Source organism: Anomaloglossus baeobatrachus, chromosome 1 (genome assembly GCF_048569485.1).
Source record: "Anomaloglossus baeobatrachus isolate aAnoBae1 chromosome 1, aAnoBae1.hap1, whole genome shotgun sequence".
In the NCBI taxonomy this organism is placed as follows: Eukaryota; Metazoa; Chordata; class Amphibia; order Anura; family Aromobatidae; genus Anomaloglossus; species Anomaloglossus baeobatrachus.
In genome coordinates this window covers 470,880,979-470,898,883 of record NC_134353.1, presented here as the reverse complement: position 1 = coordinate 470,898,883, position 17,905 = coordinate 470,880,979, and the positions used below count along the sequence as shown (strand labels likewise).

At 43.0% G+C, this 17,905-nt stretch overlaps 1 protein-coding gene across 1 annotated transcript; it reads right to left on the bottom strand.

Moving 5' to 3' along the window:
• Positions 1–4,099: 4,099 nt before the first annotated feature.
• Positions 4,100–17,804, bottom strand: MICOS13 (mitochondrial contact site and cristae organizing system subunit 13). Its single transcript, XM_075314742.1, has 4 exons — positions 17,702–17,804; positions 17,330–17,486; positions 10,981–11,032; positions 4,100–4,235 (listed from the first exon to the last, which is right to left on the bottom strand). Exons 1-4 carry the CDS (start codon positions 17,728–17,730, stop codon positions 4,138–4,140), a joined length of 336 nt encoding a protein of 111 aa, XP_075170857.1. The 5' UTR covers positions 17,731–17,804; the 3' UTR covers positions 4,100–4,137.
• Positions 17,805–17,905: the final 101 nt, after the last annotated feature.

The window sequence follows — 17,905 nt, the reverse complement described above, 5'->3', positions numbered from 1 at the left end:
ATGAATATTGAATTGTTGGCTCCGGAAGGGAAAAGTGTGACCCGGAAGGAGTGTGCTGCCTTGACACAGCCTCGGGTGAGTACACCACGTGCGCTCCCAACTCCTATTCCCCTATCCCTTCCACCACCGTTTTTAATCTCCGGATTCTGGTCCCCATTAACTTATATGGGCACCAAAATCCGGATCGGATCCGGATTTTTTTTTCAATCCGGCAGTGATCTGCTGGTCCCGGATTTTGGCAGATTCGATCAACTCTAGTCCTGATCTCATGACACCCACCATTTTCCTTAGAAAACCAACACAAATTAAATCTATCCCCGCAGGTATTTGTGCAGCTCTCAAATACGCACCATAAATCATTGACCCTATTAGACCAAAAATCCAGATGCCTGCGAGAACGAATCAGGAGCCGTTTCTATCACTTGAGGGACAAAAGTGGCAAACTTATCTAGAGCCCTACACCGTTGGAACTTTAACACATACAGTACAGACCAAAAGTTTGGACACACCTCATTCAAAAAGAGTTTTCCTTATTTTCATGACTCTGAAAATTGTAGATTGACATTGAAGGCATCAAAACTATGAATTAACACATGTGGAAGGAAATACTTAACAAAAAAGCGTGAAATAACTGAAAATATGTTTTCTATTCTAGGTTCTTCAAAATAGTCACCTTTTGCTTTGATTGCTGCTTTGCACACTCTTGGCATTCTCTTGATGAGATTCAAGAGGTAGTCACTGGAAATGGTCTTCCAACAGTCTTGAAGGAGTTCCCAGAGATGCTTAGCACTTGTTGGCTCTTTTGCCTTCACTCTGTGGTCCAGCTCACCCCAAACCATCTCGATTGGGTTCAGGTTTGGTGACTGTGGAGACCAGGTCATCTGTCATAGCACCCCATCACTCTCCTTCTTAGTCAAATAGCCCTTACACAGCCTGGAGGTGTGTTTGGGGTCATTGTCCTGTGGAAAAATAAATGATAGTCCAACTAAACGCAAACCGGATAAAATAGAATGCCGCTGCAACATGCTGTGGTAGCCATGCTGGTTCTGTATGCCTTCAATTTTAAATAAATCCCCAACAGTGTCACGAGCAAAGCACCCCCACACCATCACACCTCCTCCTCCATGCTTCACGATGGGAACCAGGCATGTAGAGTCCATCCGTTCACCTTTTCTACAAAGACACGGTGGTTGGATCCAAAGATCTCAAATTTGGACTCGTAAGACCAAAGAACAGATTTCCACTGGTCTAATGTCCATTCCTTGTGTTCTTTAGCCCAAACAAGTCACTTCGGCTTGTTGACTGTCCTTAGCAGTGGTTTCCTAGCAGCTATTTTACCATGAAGGCCTATTGCACAAAGTCTCCTCTTAACAGTTGTTCTAGAGATGTGTCTGTTGCTAGAACTCTGTGTAGAATTGACCTGGTCTCTAATCTGAGCTGCTGGGACTCAGAAACTTATCCTCCACAGCAGAGGCGACTCTTGGTCTTCCTTTACTGGGACAGTCCTCATGTGAGCCAGTTTCTTTGTAGCGTTTGATGGTTTTTGCCACTGCACTTGGGGACACTTTCAAGGTTTTCCCAATTTTTCGGACTGATTGACCTTCATTTCTTAAAGTAATGATGGCGACTCATTTTTCTTTACTTAGAATTTGTATAAATGGCAAGAAAAAAGCAGCTAACAGTTTATTCAGTAGGACTATCAGTTGTTATCCACCAGACTTCTGCACAACACAATTGATGGTCCCAACCCCATTTATAAGGCAAGAAATCCCACTTAAGAGCATCAGTTTAAGACGAAAATGACCGCAAAACAGCTGCTATACCGGATGTTCTTTATTCAAGTTTTAGTGCAGGATAAAAACAGCGGCGGCAGGAGACACAGATACCGGCCCCTCACAAAGGACGACGGCCGTTTCGCCTGCAATCAGGCTTCTGCGGGTCCACGTCTAAATGCAGCATGGCTCTCCTTAAATAGGGGAGTGTATCCAGGTGCCAAGCCGCACATACAAACAAATCAGGAATGTCAAGTGATTTTTGTGAAAACATACAAACAGTAAAAAAAACCATGTGTCAGCAATCACTGCTGAAGTTAAAACCAATACTTTGGATAGATCAGAGTTTTACAGATTTTAACAAAATTTACAAATTTATACAGTTTTTTTGCAACTTTTTTCAAAAAAAAGTCCCACTTATTAAACCTGACAGGGCACACCTGTGAAGTGAAAACCATTTCCGGTGACTACCTCTTGAAGCTCATCAAGAGAATGCCAAGAGTGTGCAAAGCAGCAATCAAAGCAAAAGGTGGCTACTTTAAAGAACCTAGAATATAAGACATATTTTCAGTTGTTTGTTTCACACTTTTTTGTTAAGTGTTTCATTCCACATGTGTTAATTCATAGTTTTGATGCCTTCAATGTGAATCTACAATTTTCAGTCATGAAAATAAAGAAAACACTTTGAATGAGAAGGTATATCCAAACTTTTGGTCTGTACTGTATATGTCCTGTATCTGTATCTTCGCACCTGACTCCACAGGTGCGAAAGTGTATAACGATCGTGATATTACAGCCAGATTCAGGAAATACTATTAATCCCTCTATAACCTCAGGGGGCATTTCAGGGACCTGTTACCCTCCCAGCATCAAGACAAAATTAAACACTATTTTTCTTATAACCTCCCCAAGGTCCCTGACAGTCTTTAGTCGGTTCTGAAGGAAGACTTTACGCTGGAAGAGGTGGTCAGGTTTATCAAGACTACAAAGCTGGGCAAAAGCCCAAGTCCTGATGGTTTCAGCGCTGTTTTTTTACAAGCTCTTTATGGAAGAGCTGATCCCTCTCTTCCTCTCTGAGTAATTCCATTTCTTCTGGCGGCTCCTTTCCTCCTCAGGCGCTTATGGCCCATATCACTGTTTTATTGAAACCTGGGCAGGACCCAGTCTTATGCAGCAGTTATAGGCATATTTCCTTCAATTCTGATGTTAAATTATATGCCAAATTAATCTCAAACAGGTTGAGGACCCTCCTCCCAATAGTTATCAACACAGATCAAGTGGGATTTGGTCCGGGGAGAGAGACTAGGGACAATGAACTCAAAACAGTTTCCCTGGTGGACTAGGCACGGATGGCTGGTCAGCCCATGTGCATCCCGTCGATTGATACTGAAAAAGCCTTCGACAGGGTGCATTGGTACTACATGTTCCAGGTGCTCCGCCTGATAGGCCTAAAAGAGACAATGCTGAACAGAATATCCGCCTTTTATACCCTTCCATCAGCTCAGGTGAGGGTGAACGGTTCCTTATCGTCTCCTTTTCGGATTTGTAATGGCACTAGGCTGGGATGCCCGTTATCTCCTCTCATATGTTTTAGCTATGGAATTCTTAGCTACGGCCCTGAGAAACAATCCTTCCATCAGAGGAGTGACCATCAGACATGAGGAACATAAAATTGCCTTATTTGTGGACGATCTCCACGTTTACATCACGTCCCCAGCAATCACCATTTCAAACCTGATCTCCGAACTCAAGAGATTTGGACATTTTAGCAACTTTAAAATTAACTCAACTATGTCAGAAATACTAAACGTTTCTCTACCCTACCCGGAAGCTGACCAACTGCGATCCAAGGTTAGTACTTGGGTTCCAAGTGTTATCAATTGCCATGTATTTGTCATATAATAGACTTGTTAAGTCTAATATTGTGGGTAACAATTCTCCTAGCCTCACTTCATAGGTTTGCGCTGCTTCACACGTTAAAATGAGATTTGAACTACTTAATGTAAGTAAAGTTAGCTTAACAATGTACAAAAGTGTAGGCGATCTGAAAAAATCCCTAAATGTGTTCCAAGGGTATTTTGTCGACTTGTGCAATGAAGACTGTGTTCCAAAGTTCACATGTCTGTTGATCCTCCAACTGAAAAGAGCAGCAAAAAGGAAATCAATCAAAAAACAGGCCAGCAATGAGGCAAATAATACAGATAGTGCTGAGGAAACTAGACCCAACTAAAAAAAATACATGGCAGAACCTGGAAATAATGTCATGTCTGACAACAAATACGTTTGAACGCTATAAAAGAACGGCACTTGACACCTTATAGGAAAAATAGAATGATAAATAAAGATTTATTAATATACACGTCATTCACTTCACTAAATCCTTTACATATTTCCAGCTCTCAACGGTGTAATCACAAACTTTGGTTGGAGCGACAGAAAGAGCAGACACAGACTTCTGTACACCTACAAGGAAAGAAGAGGAAAACAGAAATCACTTGGTAAAGCAGGGTGCATCAATGAAGAGTCAAGAAGATACATTCATTTGGGTAATGCTTCTGATGTATTGTGAGGCATCACTAAAGCTATTTTATGTATGTGCACATGATTAATATTTGCAGCAGAAATTTCTGCACTAACATGCTGCAGATTAGAATAAGCACAAAATGAAGGATTCATGAAGTCTTACTTTTTCCTTGCAGATTTAACCCTTTGGTCACTAAGCCAATTTTGACCTTAATAACCAGTCCAAATACAGTATTTTAAATCTGACCACTGTCACTTTACAATGTAATAACTCTGGAGTGTGTCAACGGATCCCAGTAATTCTGAGTCTTTTTTCTTATGAAACTTTGTACTTTATGTTAGTGCTAAATTTAGGTTGATATTTTTTGCATATTTATTAGTGAAAATATCGGAATTTTGGCGAAAATGTCACAATTTTGAAACTTTCAATTTTTAGATTCGTACACCAGTTAGTCATGCTGTTCAGAAACAAAACATTTCTGATATGTCTAATTTACATCTACATTTTTTGAACACCATTTTATTTTGTTGGGATGTTAGAAGGGTTAAAAGTTTAGCAGCAATTTCTCATTTTAATTTAAACATTTTTACAAAACCTGTTTCTTTAGGGATCTATTCTCGAGCGCCCTGTATATTGTAAACTCCCCAAAAGTGATACCATTTTAAAATCTGCACCCATCAAAACTGTTTTCAGGAAAAATGTTTAACCCCTCAGGTACTAAACAGGAATGACTGCAATCTGGAATTAAAAAACAAAAAAATGTTTTACTCGAAAAATCACAGTAGAAAATGCAAAACTTAACTAATTAATCGATGTTTACATTGTAGCATTTACGTCAAACTTTTATTCTGGACAATTGGATTTATATTTTTTTTATGTTTTGATACTTTTACAGAGTAAAAAAAAATTTACAAAAAAATTGTTTTTTCATAGCCAAATTCGAGTGTAATAACGTTTTTTTCCAAATGAGCCCCATTAAGGGCTTGTTTTTTGCGAGATGGTTTGGCGTTTTCATGTATTACTTTTTTTTTACATAACTTTTTCCATTTTTGGTATGTCAGTATGATGGGAAAAATAAATAATTCTGTGTTAATAATTCGTTTTACAGTGTTTGCTGTAAAGAATGAATAATGTGACAGTTTTATAGATCAGGTCATTCCGGATGTGGCAATACAATTAATGTGTACTTTTTTATTTTATCTTTGTTTCAACAAAAAAGCTGCGTTTTTAGTGGCAATGTGAGGGTAGCCTGGGCTATTGTTTGTTCAAATGTAATATTATCTGTGTATGTAAATAATCAAAATATAGATGTCACTGCTTAAGTGTGTGTCTATATGACAATCGCACAGATGCCATAATATGATTCTAAAGGCCCAGTCACACACAACGACTTACCAGCGATCCCGAAAACGATGCGACCTGATAGGGATTGCAGGTAAGTCGCTGGGAGGTCGCATGTGAGATGTCACACAGTCAGATCTTACCAGCGATGCAGGAACGATACAGGTCGCAGTAGCAACCTGTATAACGATCTCAGCAGTCACTGTGACCCTGTCACACAGTGTCAAACACAGTGATGTGTCCTGCCCAGCAGGACATCGCCTTTGAAGAAAATGGCCTGGACCATTCTGCAACGACTAGAAGCCTCACAGCAGGGGCCTGATCGCTGGTAGGTGTCACACATAACAAGATCGCTAACGGGATCGCTACTGCGTCACGGAAACCGTGACTCAACAGCGATCTTGCTATGTGTGATGGTACCTTAAGTTGAATGTTCAAGAGGGGGATAACCAGGGAGAGTGAACAAATGTACAAACAATGAACAGTGAAGGCTTTCATAGTAAAAGTCTTATCAGTAGTTTCACACAAAGAAGGAATGTGTTATCTGTGGGATGAAATGTGTGTTTCAATGTTTACAGCATCTCCCTGAACCTCCCTATACAGCTTCAATGTATGAAAAAAGACAAATTTTGATACTTTGTACATGTTTGAAGGTTGAAACGTAATACTAATATCTGATCTATTCAATACACGGGTCAGTCGCCTATACTGGCTTAAAGAGTGAACACAGTTTCTGTGATCATTGCTTCTGAGTTATTTATTATATCTGTACAGATCGCTAATTTGGCCCCGTGCTTCTGGTGCCCTGAACAATGTCTCCATTAGCAGTCTTACCTAAATTTCTCCCTTGACAGCGAAACGGCTTTACGTGATTTAAGCGCTTTTTGTGTGTGATTTTTTTTTTTTTTTTATATTTTATTTCACTTTTTTTACCTAGTCAAACTGTAGGACATGAATATTTTTCACTCTGATCGCTGGTCTCATATTTTAGTACTCTTGGACTGCAGTACATGAGACCTGTCAGTTTCTCACTGACAGTATTAGGCCCTGTTGATACCAGTATTTAAAGAGTTAAATCGGCCCCGATGCCCTTGAGGCATCAGCTGTCATACAGCTGTAACCCATGGGAATTTCACCCACAGGCACAATTCACTTGTTTCTCAATACCATTAAGAAGTGGTGCTGAGGTATAAGGCCTCTGAACGACTGCTGATAAAAGGCGCATCGACCGTCGTTAAGTGGTTAAAGCAGTTTCAAATCGGCAGCATGTCAATTATCTCAGCGTTTTTTCACACATTCAAATGAATGGGGAGAAAACGTGTCAAAACCACACATTTTAGAGTGCTTTTCCTGCCAAGATGTATTTTTGGTGCAGAGAATTCTGTTTCAAATGCTTATTGTGTACACTTACCCTTATAGGGCTCTGATCACATCTAAATTGTGGCTTCTGTTCACACTGAAAGCCGCTACAAAACTGTGGATCCATTAAATTATTCTGACAGTCAAAATGAAGGAACTCTGGAAAAAAGTCAAGCGACCTCTTGGCTTTGGATAGCAAGAATATTGATGCTGCGCCATTCTTGCGCTCATAAGAGGAGAAACTACTATTGGACCGCTCCCCCACCCCCCAAAAAAAAAAAAAAGTTTATAAACGCAGGATTGAACAGAGCCTAAAAACAGCCATTTTTCTTCTTTACACCTGGTCTGACTTGTTTTTGTAGTGTATAGTCTGGCAAGAGCATCTAGGCAGCCACGGTGATGCTATTGCTATTATGAAGGGGCTATCTGGGACTATTATTTTTTTTCCCCATGGGCCAAGAACTGACGGGGGGATGGGGGGGGGTGTTGGGCTGTGTGCGGCTAGTTGCTAAATATCTGCCTGATCTACTAGTCTGGCACCCCCCATGCCCCCAGCTTTGCTCCAGGTGGCTGAGAGAGGTTTCCCAATGTACATGCATAAGAGAGACAAGTCAGTCAATCACCTGGAAAAGCGAGGGAAAAAAGCCAGCCAGGGGTGGAGCCACACTTGTCTCATCAAATCTTATGGCGCCCCACCTCCTTATCAAACTATATATTTTCTGAAATGTGGGACCATATTAGAGAAAGATATATGAGGCTTAATTCGTGCTCCCAGACTCTGATACATGCTGTCTGTGGTTCAAACATCATGAATCAAGGAACTGGTTCCCTTTAGATTTCAAAAACCACAGCATATGTTAAGTGTTAGGTTATGTGCCCATGGGAGTTTGTACCTGCGGATATATATCCGCAGGTACATCCGCAGGTTTCCCGCAGTTGAGCGCCAGAATCTGCAACTATTTTTAGCTGCGGTAGTACAGCGGAATAGCTGCGGTAAACCTGCGGGCATTCGTGTGGATTACCTGCGGAAATCCCGGCCCTATCTCCATAGCGGAGGGCCGGGATTTCCGCAGGTAATTCCGCAGAAATAATTGACATGCAATTACGTGCGGCTGCGGGACATCCGCAGCATATTCTGCAGCTGCACATTTCCGCAGCATGGACACAGCACTCCCCATGTCCCATAGGATAACATGGGGAGTGTTTCCATATGCTGAAACCTGCGGATTTATCTGGAAAATCCAGAAAATCCGGAGTTTTTCGCAGATAAATCTGCAGGTTTAATCTCCCGTGGGCACACAGGCTTAGGGTATAGGTAAACCGAAAATCTGCATGTTTTGGCAGGAAACACACGAATTTTCTATTGCATTTGCACATTTTTTCACACTTTTTTCATACTGTTTCTTTTTTCGCTATGGTGATCGCGGGGGTTCTTGCGCTGTACCACCGCGATAGCGGCCGGATCTCTGGCTGATGTTACAGCTGAGACCCAGCTATCACTGTCCAAAGCGATGCCCACGCCGCTCCCAGCATTTTAACCCCCTGAATGCTGCGAACAATGCAATCACAGATTTCAGGAGTCAGAGAGACGAATCGCTTACCTCTCCCTGGCAATCAGGTCCCTGTCGTACGATCACAAGGAGCCGATCGCTGCAATGTCAACCATGGGTCATCCCGATGACGACCCCAGGTTACTAAGCTGTGGATCGCCTCACAGGCCACGCAGTATGCATGATGTGTGAGGTGAACGGTTAGTGCTGTAAGTGCAGCACTGACAAATATAGTCCACTGCAGTGATCAAGCACAAGCACTGCAGTGTATTATAAAAACACAGAAAGAATTGACATGGTGCTTTTTTTTCTGCTACCAAATCTGCACAGAAAAAAAAAAAAAAAAAAAAAAAAACTGCAACATGTGCTTGGCAAGTCAAGATTCTCATAGACTTTGCTGGCATGAGTTTTTCCTTGCGGTATTGATTAAAATTTGCAAGGAAAAAAAAAAAAAGCAACATGTGCACATAGCCTTATTCCAATCCCTACAGGATGCTGCAAATCCCCTTGTATCTAAAAGGGTTAAGCCTGCAGTAAAAAAAAAAAAAAAAAAAAAAATAATATTGAAAGTATTTCTTAAACAGAACTCATTGCTCGTTTTTCTGCTACTTATAGATAACATCTTAAAATTTCACCCACGTTCTGTAATTTGCTGTGGGTTTGTGTTGCATAATCTCACTTCATATTTGCCACATTTGAATACAACCTAAATAGTTCTAATGCTACTTTAGGTAGAAAATTATTTTTGCAGTGTGGTTGTAATTAGAGATGAGAGGACCTGAAAAAAAAAATAATAATCAGTGTTTGAGTGCTTTGCTTATTCTGACCACTCACGCGAGCTGTGCTGTGGCACGTTCGGTGCTCAGCTCAGTGCTAGCTGCTTGCAGTGTTAGAATGGCTCTCACTAGGTGTAAAATCAGTGTTATCGGATGTAGTGTGTGTATATAAAAATAAAAAAAAAATGAAGTTTTCTGTTGAAGGTTGGTTGTGTGTGGGCAGAGAGCCGAATTGCCAAATCAGTGACATCCAATGAGGTTCCTGTCAAGTTCAGGTCTACAAGAGAACTTTAAAGTCCGACTAAACGCACAGAAAACGAAATTCCACGGGTCCGCTCATCTCTAGTCGTTATAGTTCAACTTCTTAAATGGGAACTGCACTTTCAAACAAACTTTTCAGAAATAGATTAAACATGGGCATAAGACATTTTGTAATATATATTATCAAAGAATTCTGCTTCTTTCTTCAATTATGAGCTACTTTGTGGTATCCAGTCTGGGAAAAATAGCTTAAAGCTATGTGCCCACGCTGCGGAAAATGCGCGGAATTTGCCACGGATTTTTCGCGGAAATTCCGCGGATTTTTCAAACATCTGCAGCACAGCTACTCCCCAGCCATTTCTATGGCATTTGGGAACTGCTGTGCCCACGCTGCGTTTTTTTCCGCAGCGGAAATAATGCGGATTTCCCCGCGGAAAAAATCAGCAGCATGGTTATTATTCCTGCGGACTTCTCCGCAGGGTCCCATATACTTACCTGCCTTGATAGAAGACAACGATGTCACTTTCTCCGTCCGGTGCACAGGAGCGTGGTTGATCCAGGTACAGGAAGGAAGAGGTGGGCGGGCCTGCACGAGCTTCGGTAATGTGACAGCCGGAGCTAGTGCAGGCTCGCCCACCTTCTCCAGTACAGTGTACCAGACGCTGACAGAGTGACCCGGCCGCTGGAAAGCGAGGTGCTGCATGATGGAGGTAAGTATGAACACCCGATCACTGCAGCACTTGTTCTGCATTGAGGATGCAGTGCCGAAGCCATGGTACTCTATCCTCAATGCAGAATGCCCGCACCAGATCCGCAGGACATTCTGCAATACATCTGCAGCATGGAAACAGACAGAAGTTTTGCTGCGGTTTTCTGGGAGCACCTGCGGAATGTCCTGCGGATATAACCACAGGACACTGTCCCCGTGGGCACATAGCCTAACTCTGTCAGTACAGTGAGGAGTCAAGTTACAACCTGTATTGGTACTCAATGGAGAAGGGAAGAAGCAGAAAGTGTGAGAAAATAAGCTGAGGAAGTTACAGAAAGATCAAGCTGAGCTTTCTAACAAGCATTTACCTCTCCCCAAAGCAGGGTACACAGCTACCCTGCTCAGTATTACTGTGTCATTTAGGTCATGTTGTTGCTTCTGTATATGTGCTAACTAAGAATGAGGAGCAGCACTGTATGGCAGAGATCATAGCAGCCAGTCTCTTCTCACTGGCCAATAGTCAAATAAAGGCCAGCTATATTTTGTTTCTACACACACACACACACACACACACACACACACACACACACACACACACACACACACACACACACACACACACACACACACCTTATTCTGTAAAGTTACTTAAAAGTCCAATCACCCTTTAGGAAGGCAAAGTACTCACCCCAGTTCCAAGACTCAGAGACGGAGAAGTCCATTTTTGGTGTGGAAGGAAGCTGTGAGGGAAAATATATATATTAAGATCTGCTACAATTGTCTTTGTGTCATGTCAAACTATTTTGCACTAATAATTAATACACTCGCCAGATATTAGCCAAAAGCAATATAAATAAGGAATGTACTATTGAGTATTTTCTATTCTATTACAGCATTCTTCTTGCGCGCTGTTTTTTGGCAGTTTTCAGACCAGGCCCCTAAGCATGTTGCTAGTGTCCTTACTGCTGGAGAGGAGCACTGTTCTAATACAAGTGCATTTCAATACATTAGAATATCATGAAAAAGTTAAATTTATTTCAGTAATTCAATACAAACCCATATATTATATAGCGTCATTACACACAGAGTGATCTATTTCAAGTGTTTATTTCTGTTAATGTTGATGATTATGGCTTACACCCAATGAAAACCCAAAAGTCATTATCTCAGAAAATTAGAATAATTACCACAAAACACCTTTAAAGGCTTCCTAAGCGTTTAAAATGGTCCCTTAGTCTGGTTCAGAAGGCTACACAATCATGGGGAGGACTGCTGACTTGGCAGATGTCCAGAAGACAGTTGTTGACACATTCCACAAGGAGGGTAAGCCACAAAAAGTCATTGCTAAAGAAGCTGGATGTTCAGAGTGCTGTATCAAAACATATTAATGGAAAGTTGAGTGGAAGGAAAAAGTGTGGTAGAAAAAGGTGCACAAGCAACCGGGATAACCGAAGCCTTGATAGGATTGTTAAAAAAAAAAGGCCATTCAAAAATTTGGGGGAGAATCACAAGGAGTGGACTGCTGCTGGAGTCAGTGCTTCAAGAGCCACACCACACAGAAGTATCCAGGATATGGACTACAAAGTCGCATTCCTTGTGTCAAGCCACTCATGACCAATAGACAACGCCAAAAGCGTCTTACCTGGGCCAATGAGAAAAAGAACTGGACTGTTGCTCAGTGGCCCAAGGTATTGTTTTCAGATGAAAGTATAGTTAGCATTTAATTTGGAAATCAAGGTCCCAGAGTCTGGAGGAAGTGTGGAGAGACCACAATCCAAGCTGCTTGAGGTCTAGTGTGAAATTTCCACAATCAGTGATAGTTTGGGGAACCATGTCATTTGCTGGTGTAGGTCCACTGTGTTTTATCAAGACCAAAGTCAGTGCAGCCGTCTACCAGGAAATTTTAGAGCACTTCATGCTTCCCTCTGCCAACAAGCTATTTGGAGATGGAAATTTCATTTTCCAGCAGGACTTGGCTACTGTCTACACTGCCAAAAGTACCAATACTTAATAACCACAGTATTACTGTGCTTGATTGGCCAGCAAACTTGCCTGACCTAAACCCCATAGAAAATCTATGGAGCATTGTCAAGAGGAAGATGAGAGACACCAGAGCCAACAATGCAGACGATATGAAGGCTGCTATCAAAGCAAACTGGACTTTCATAACACCGCAGCAGTGCCACAGGATGATCGCCTCCATGCCAAGCCACATTAATGCACTAATTCATGTAAAGCCCCGGCCAAGTATTGAGTGCATTTACTGTACAGACTTTTCAGTAGGCCAACATTTCTGAGTTTAAAATCATTTTTTCTGGGGAAGTAATCCCTACCATGCCTTCCCTCTCTCTCTGTTGCTCTTCTCTCCCCCTTTTCCTTCTCTTTTCCTTATCTTTCCCCCTTGCTAGTTTCCTTTGTCTCTGGTTCTCGTTAAATCTTCAAATTTTTTCGTTTTCTCTTTTGTTTTCGGCAGTAGCCTCGCTTTGTTTGAGGTGTAGTTCTCCTTTGGAAGGAGATTGTCTGTATTATAAAAGGTGGTTACATGTTATATGCATGCCTTATGATAGTTAGTAAGAGAGGGGGTGTTAGTTAGGATGTGGCTTATACTCTTCTCTGTAAGTTGACATGAAGTAACCACATATTTGAATCTTTTTTTTCTTCCTCTAAATTCTCTTGTTTACTTTAATAAAGAAAGATTAAATATAAAATCATTTTTTCAGTTGGTCTTAAATATTCTAATTTTCTGAGATAATGACTTTTGGGTTTTCATTGGCTGTAAACCATAATCATCAACATTAACACAAATAAATACGTGAAATAGATCACTGTTTGTAATGACTCTATATAATATACTTGTTTCCCTTTTTGTATGGAATTACTGAAATAAATTAACTTGATGGAGGATATATATACCTTGCGGTGGAGGCTGGCCTGTGGTGACATTCTATTTACAGTCCTGTCACTTATCAGCATAGTCCAATATATTCATGCAGTTTTTAATCTGGAATTTTTGCACTTTTTTTGTTCTGTTTAAACCATATTCCTCATTCCATTTCTTTCTTTTTAAACCCACTAAGTGCTCGTCTGCTTCTTGTTTATTTTTTTAGCGCTCCACTGAGGATGGAGTTTGCGGGTGCCAGACTGTTTCTCCAAAATTCATCATTTGAATCTTTTGAAAAATGCACATAATGTTGAACAATTGTACTCTAGTCCACCCCTTCCTCTGAGTATTGTTATGCGTGTCTAAAATTTATGGCGCAATTTTGCAACAATTTTCGCAAAACATGCAATTTATGGGGCTGAAAAGTCACAATAGGTTAAAGGCATTTTTTTTTTTAATTTTCCACAAATATTCTTAAAGAACCAAGTGGACAGTTTTGATAAATTTCTCGAAAAAATAAAAATAAATCAGTGAATACTATGAGGAAAAAAGAAAAGTTACTTAAAAAAAAATTGCACACACTTAGCCCACAGCACACACTGCATACAGATGGCCATTGCAAAGAATGGTTGTGCAATGATAGACGCATGCCTCACCATCCATCCTGACACTGCGCACGTAACACACAGTAAGTAGAGAAAGATGGATTTTGCTTGTTGCCATTTTTATTGGCAATAGCTTTTATAAGGCAAAAAAGGGAGAAATTTCCAGCATAAAATTAAAATTTCTTCTTTAGTGGATATGTATTAAAAAAAAAAATTTGCGAGTTTTTATCAGATTAAAAGCATAAATGACTCATGGTAATGGTTTTAATCTGATGAAACGTACAAAATTTTTTTTAATCCATATCCAATAAAGAAGAGATTTTAATTAATCGTGGACTTGGATGCTGGAAATTTCCCCCTTTTCTGGATTGTACAGTCTGGCCGACTCAATTGTCCGTGTACCGTCCCAAAGACTGGTCTCCATCTGGAACGGTTAAGCTGGAGATATAGAGATAGAGATATTATATATATATATATATATATATATATATATATATATATATATATATATATATATATATATATATATATATATATATATATATATATATATATATATATATATATATATATATATATATATATATATATATATATATATCTATCTATCTATTTCGTTACTTTTATCATAAGGGTACAAGAACAACAATAATAATAATAATAATAATAATAATAATAATAATAATAATAATAATACCTCCACACCCTTATGCTGCACCATATTTTCAATGCTATATAAAAAAAAAGGCTAATTTAATTACAGTTTTTGGTTTGCATTGGTTCGATTAACTCCTTACATGCTGTGGCAAAAAGCTATTAATTGCTGCATACAAGGAGTGTGACAGAAGGAGATCGATATATAACCACAATTAAAGTTTATTACACATTCAGTTTCCAATCCAACAGGCTCTGTGCATTGTCCTCTGGTCAAATGGGTATGTAACTGCTGCTGACAATCACATCACATGTGGTTCAGCTGGAAGAGAGCACAGAGACCAGAGGAAGACAGGGGCAGCGCTGGAAGATCTGTGGCAGATAGGCAAGCTAAAAAAACTAATATTTCAGAAGTAGTGTAATTACTTCAAGCATAACAGTCACCTAATTTTTATTCCATAAATCAATAGTACACATGAAAATAAGCAGCTATGTAATACATCTTATCTGAAAAATATGCTTCTTTCTCTGCAAGAACTGATCAGTCATTAGCAAAATTCTTAATTCAGAGATAGGAGCAGTAACTTATGAGATTTTATGTAGAAAGAAGAGGGAAGAGCAGGCAGAGCAACCGCGGGCAGAGACAGAGCAAAGAGCGGGCAGAGCAAAGAGCGGGCAGAGCAAAGAGCGAGAAGAGCCAGAGGGAAGAACCAGAGCAAAGAGGCAGAGCGAAGAGCGGGCAGAGCCAGAGGAAAGAGCAAAGAGCGGGCAGAGCCAGAGGAAAGAGCAAAGAGCGGGCAGAGCCAGAGGAAAGAGCAAAGAGCGGGCAGAGCCAGAGGAAAGAGCAAAGAGCGGGCAGAGCCAGAGGAAAGAGCAAAGAGCGGGCAGAGCCAGAGGAAAGAGCAAAGAGCGGGCAGAGCCAGAGGAAAGAGCAAAGAGCGGGCAGAGCCAGAGGAAAGAGCAAAGAGCGGGCAGAGCCAGAGGAAAGAGCAAAGAGCGGGCAGAGCCAGAGGAAAGAGCAAAGAGCGGGCAGAGCCAGAGGAAAGAGCAAAGAGCGGGCAGAGCCAGAGGAAAGAGCAAAGAGCGGGCAGAGCCAGAGGAAAGAGCAAAGAGCGGGCAGAGCCAGAGGAAAGAGCAAAGAGCGGGCAGAGCCAGAGGAAAGAGCAAAGAACGGGCAGAGCCAGAGGAAAGAGCAAAGAGCGGGCAGAGCCAGAGGAAAGAGCAAAGAACGGGCAGAGCCAGAGGGAAAAGCGGGCAGAGCCAGAGGGAAGAGCGGGCAGAGCCAGAGGGAAGAGCGGGCAGAGCCAGAGGGAAGAGCGGGCAGAGCCAGAGGGAAGAGCGGGCAGAGCCAGAGGGAAGAGCGGGCAGAGCCAGAGGGAAGAGCGGGCAGAGCCAGAGCGGGCAGAGCCAGAGGGAAGAGCAAAGAGCGGGCAGAGCCAGAGCGAAGAGCGGGCAGAGCCAGAGGAAAGAGCAAAGAGCGGGCAGAGCCAGAGGAAAGAGCAAAGAGCGGGCAGAGCCAGAGGAAAGAGCAAAGAGCGGGCAGAGCCAGAGGAAAGAGCAAAGAGCGGGCAGAGCCAGAGGAAAGAGCAAAGAGCGGGCAGAGCCAGAGGAAAGAGCAAAGAGCGGGCAGAGCCAGAGGAAAGAGCAAAGAGCGGGCAGAGCCAGAGGAAAGAGCAAAGAGCGGGCAGAGCCAGAGGAAAGAGCAAAGAACGGGCAGAGCCAGAGGGAAAAGCGGGCAGAGCCAGAGGGAAGAGCGGGCAGAGCCAGAGGGAAGAGCGGGCAGAGCCAGAGGGAAGAGCGGGCAGAGCCAGAGGGAAGAGCGGGCAGAGCCAGAGGGAAGAGCGGGCAGAGCCAGAGGGAAGAGCGGGCAGAGCCAGAGGAAAGAGCAAAGAGCGGGCAGAGCCAGAGGAAAGAGCAAAGAGCGGGCAGAGCCAGAGGAAAGAGCAAAGAGCGGGCAGAGCCAGAGGAAAGAGCAAAGAGCGGGCAGAGCCAGAGGAAAGAGCAAAGAACGGGCAGAGCCAGAGGGAAAAGCAGGCAGAGCCAGAGGGAAGAGCGGGCAGAGCCAGAGGGAAGAGCGGGCAGAGCCAGAGGGAAGAGCGGGCAGAGCCAGAGGGAAGAGCGGGCAGAGCCAGAGGGAAGAGCGGGCAGAGCCAGAGGGAAGAGCGGGCAGAGCCAGAGGGAAGAGCGGGCAGAGCCAGAGGGAAGAGCGGGCAGAGCCAGAGGGAAGAGCGGGCAGAGCCAGAGGGAAGAGCGGGCAGAGCCAGAGGGAAGAGCGGGCAGAGCCAGAGCGGGCAGAGCCAGAGGGAAGAGCGGGCAGAGCCAGAGCGGGCAGAGCCAGAGGGAAGAGCAAAGAGCGGGCAGAGCCAGAGCGAAGAGCGGGCAGAGCCAGAGCGAAGAGCGGGCAGAGCCAGAGCGAAGAGCGGGCAGAGCCAGAGCGAAGAGCGGGCAGAGCCAGAGCGAAGAGCGGGCAGAGCCAGAGCGAAGAGCGGGCAGAGCCAGAGCGAAGAGCGGGCAGAGCCAGAGGGAAGAGCGGGCAGAGCCAGAGGGAAGAGCGGGCAGAGCCAGAGGGAAGAGCGGGCAGAGCCAGAGGGAAGAGCGGGCAGAGCTCTACCTTCTCCCTCTTCTATCTGCATAGAATCTAATCTGCCATCTCAGTAATGGGAAAGTCCTCATTGAGTACAGATTTTAGCTCAGAATGGAGAATATTGATAATTTACTGATCAATTCTGATACAGAAAGAAGCAGATTTCTCGGATAACATTTATTACAATGATTATTGTCATGTGTGCTATGGATTTATGAAATAAAAATGAAAACAACAGTTACACTTTAATGACAAACCTATTGGGGCCCAACAGCTGTCTTCCATGTAGATGGCCGCCATCAGCATCACCTACCTGTACCCCAAAGTAGTCTGCCCACTCGTGCAGCGCGGGCGGTACAGCAGTGGAGGTCTTCTTCAGGACTTCCTGGCCTTTCGCACCACTTCCCATGAGGCCATAGTCGTAGGCCACGTACACCGCCCCTCCTGCCACCAGGACCTTTGTGGTAAACCTGCAATAGTGTTCTATTAGTACAAATGCTAAAAAATGATGGTGTGGCTTCCATTACTATTAACCCTGTAAGGAGACAAGAAAATAGAAGGTCAGGGGCCAGCTGCATGCCCAGTGCAAACACACACACTGCAGCAGTAACGTCTCGCTTTCCGGCAACATAAAGAGAATGTCTGCGGCCTGTGCAGTATAATGGCCTATGGCTGTGGCACTCACTTCACCAGTCTCCAGACGGCAGGAGCCATGTCACTTCGTTCTCAACAAGGACAGCCGTCAGCCAGCGACCTCAGCGCTTCCGGTCACGTGTAGCAGCCGCAGTGCACGCCGGAACTTGGAGTTTTCTTTGCTTACTATGTATGTTTCACTGTGTGACTCGGAGAAGGCGGCGGGCGTAGTAGTTCATTCATTGGCTCCTGATAG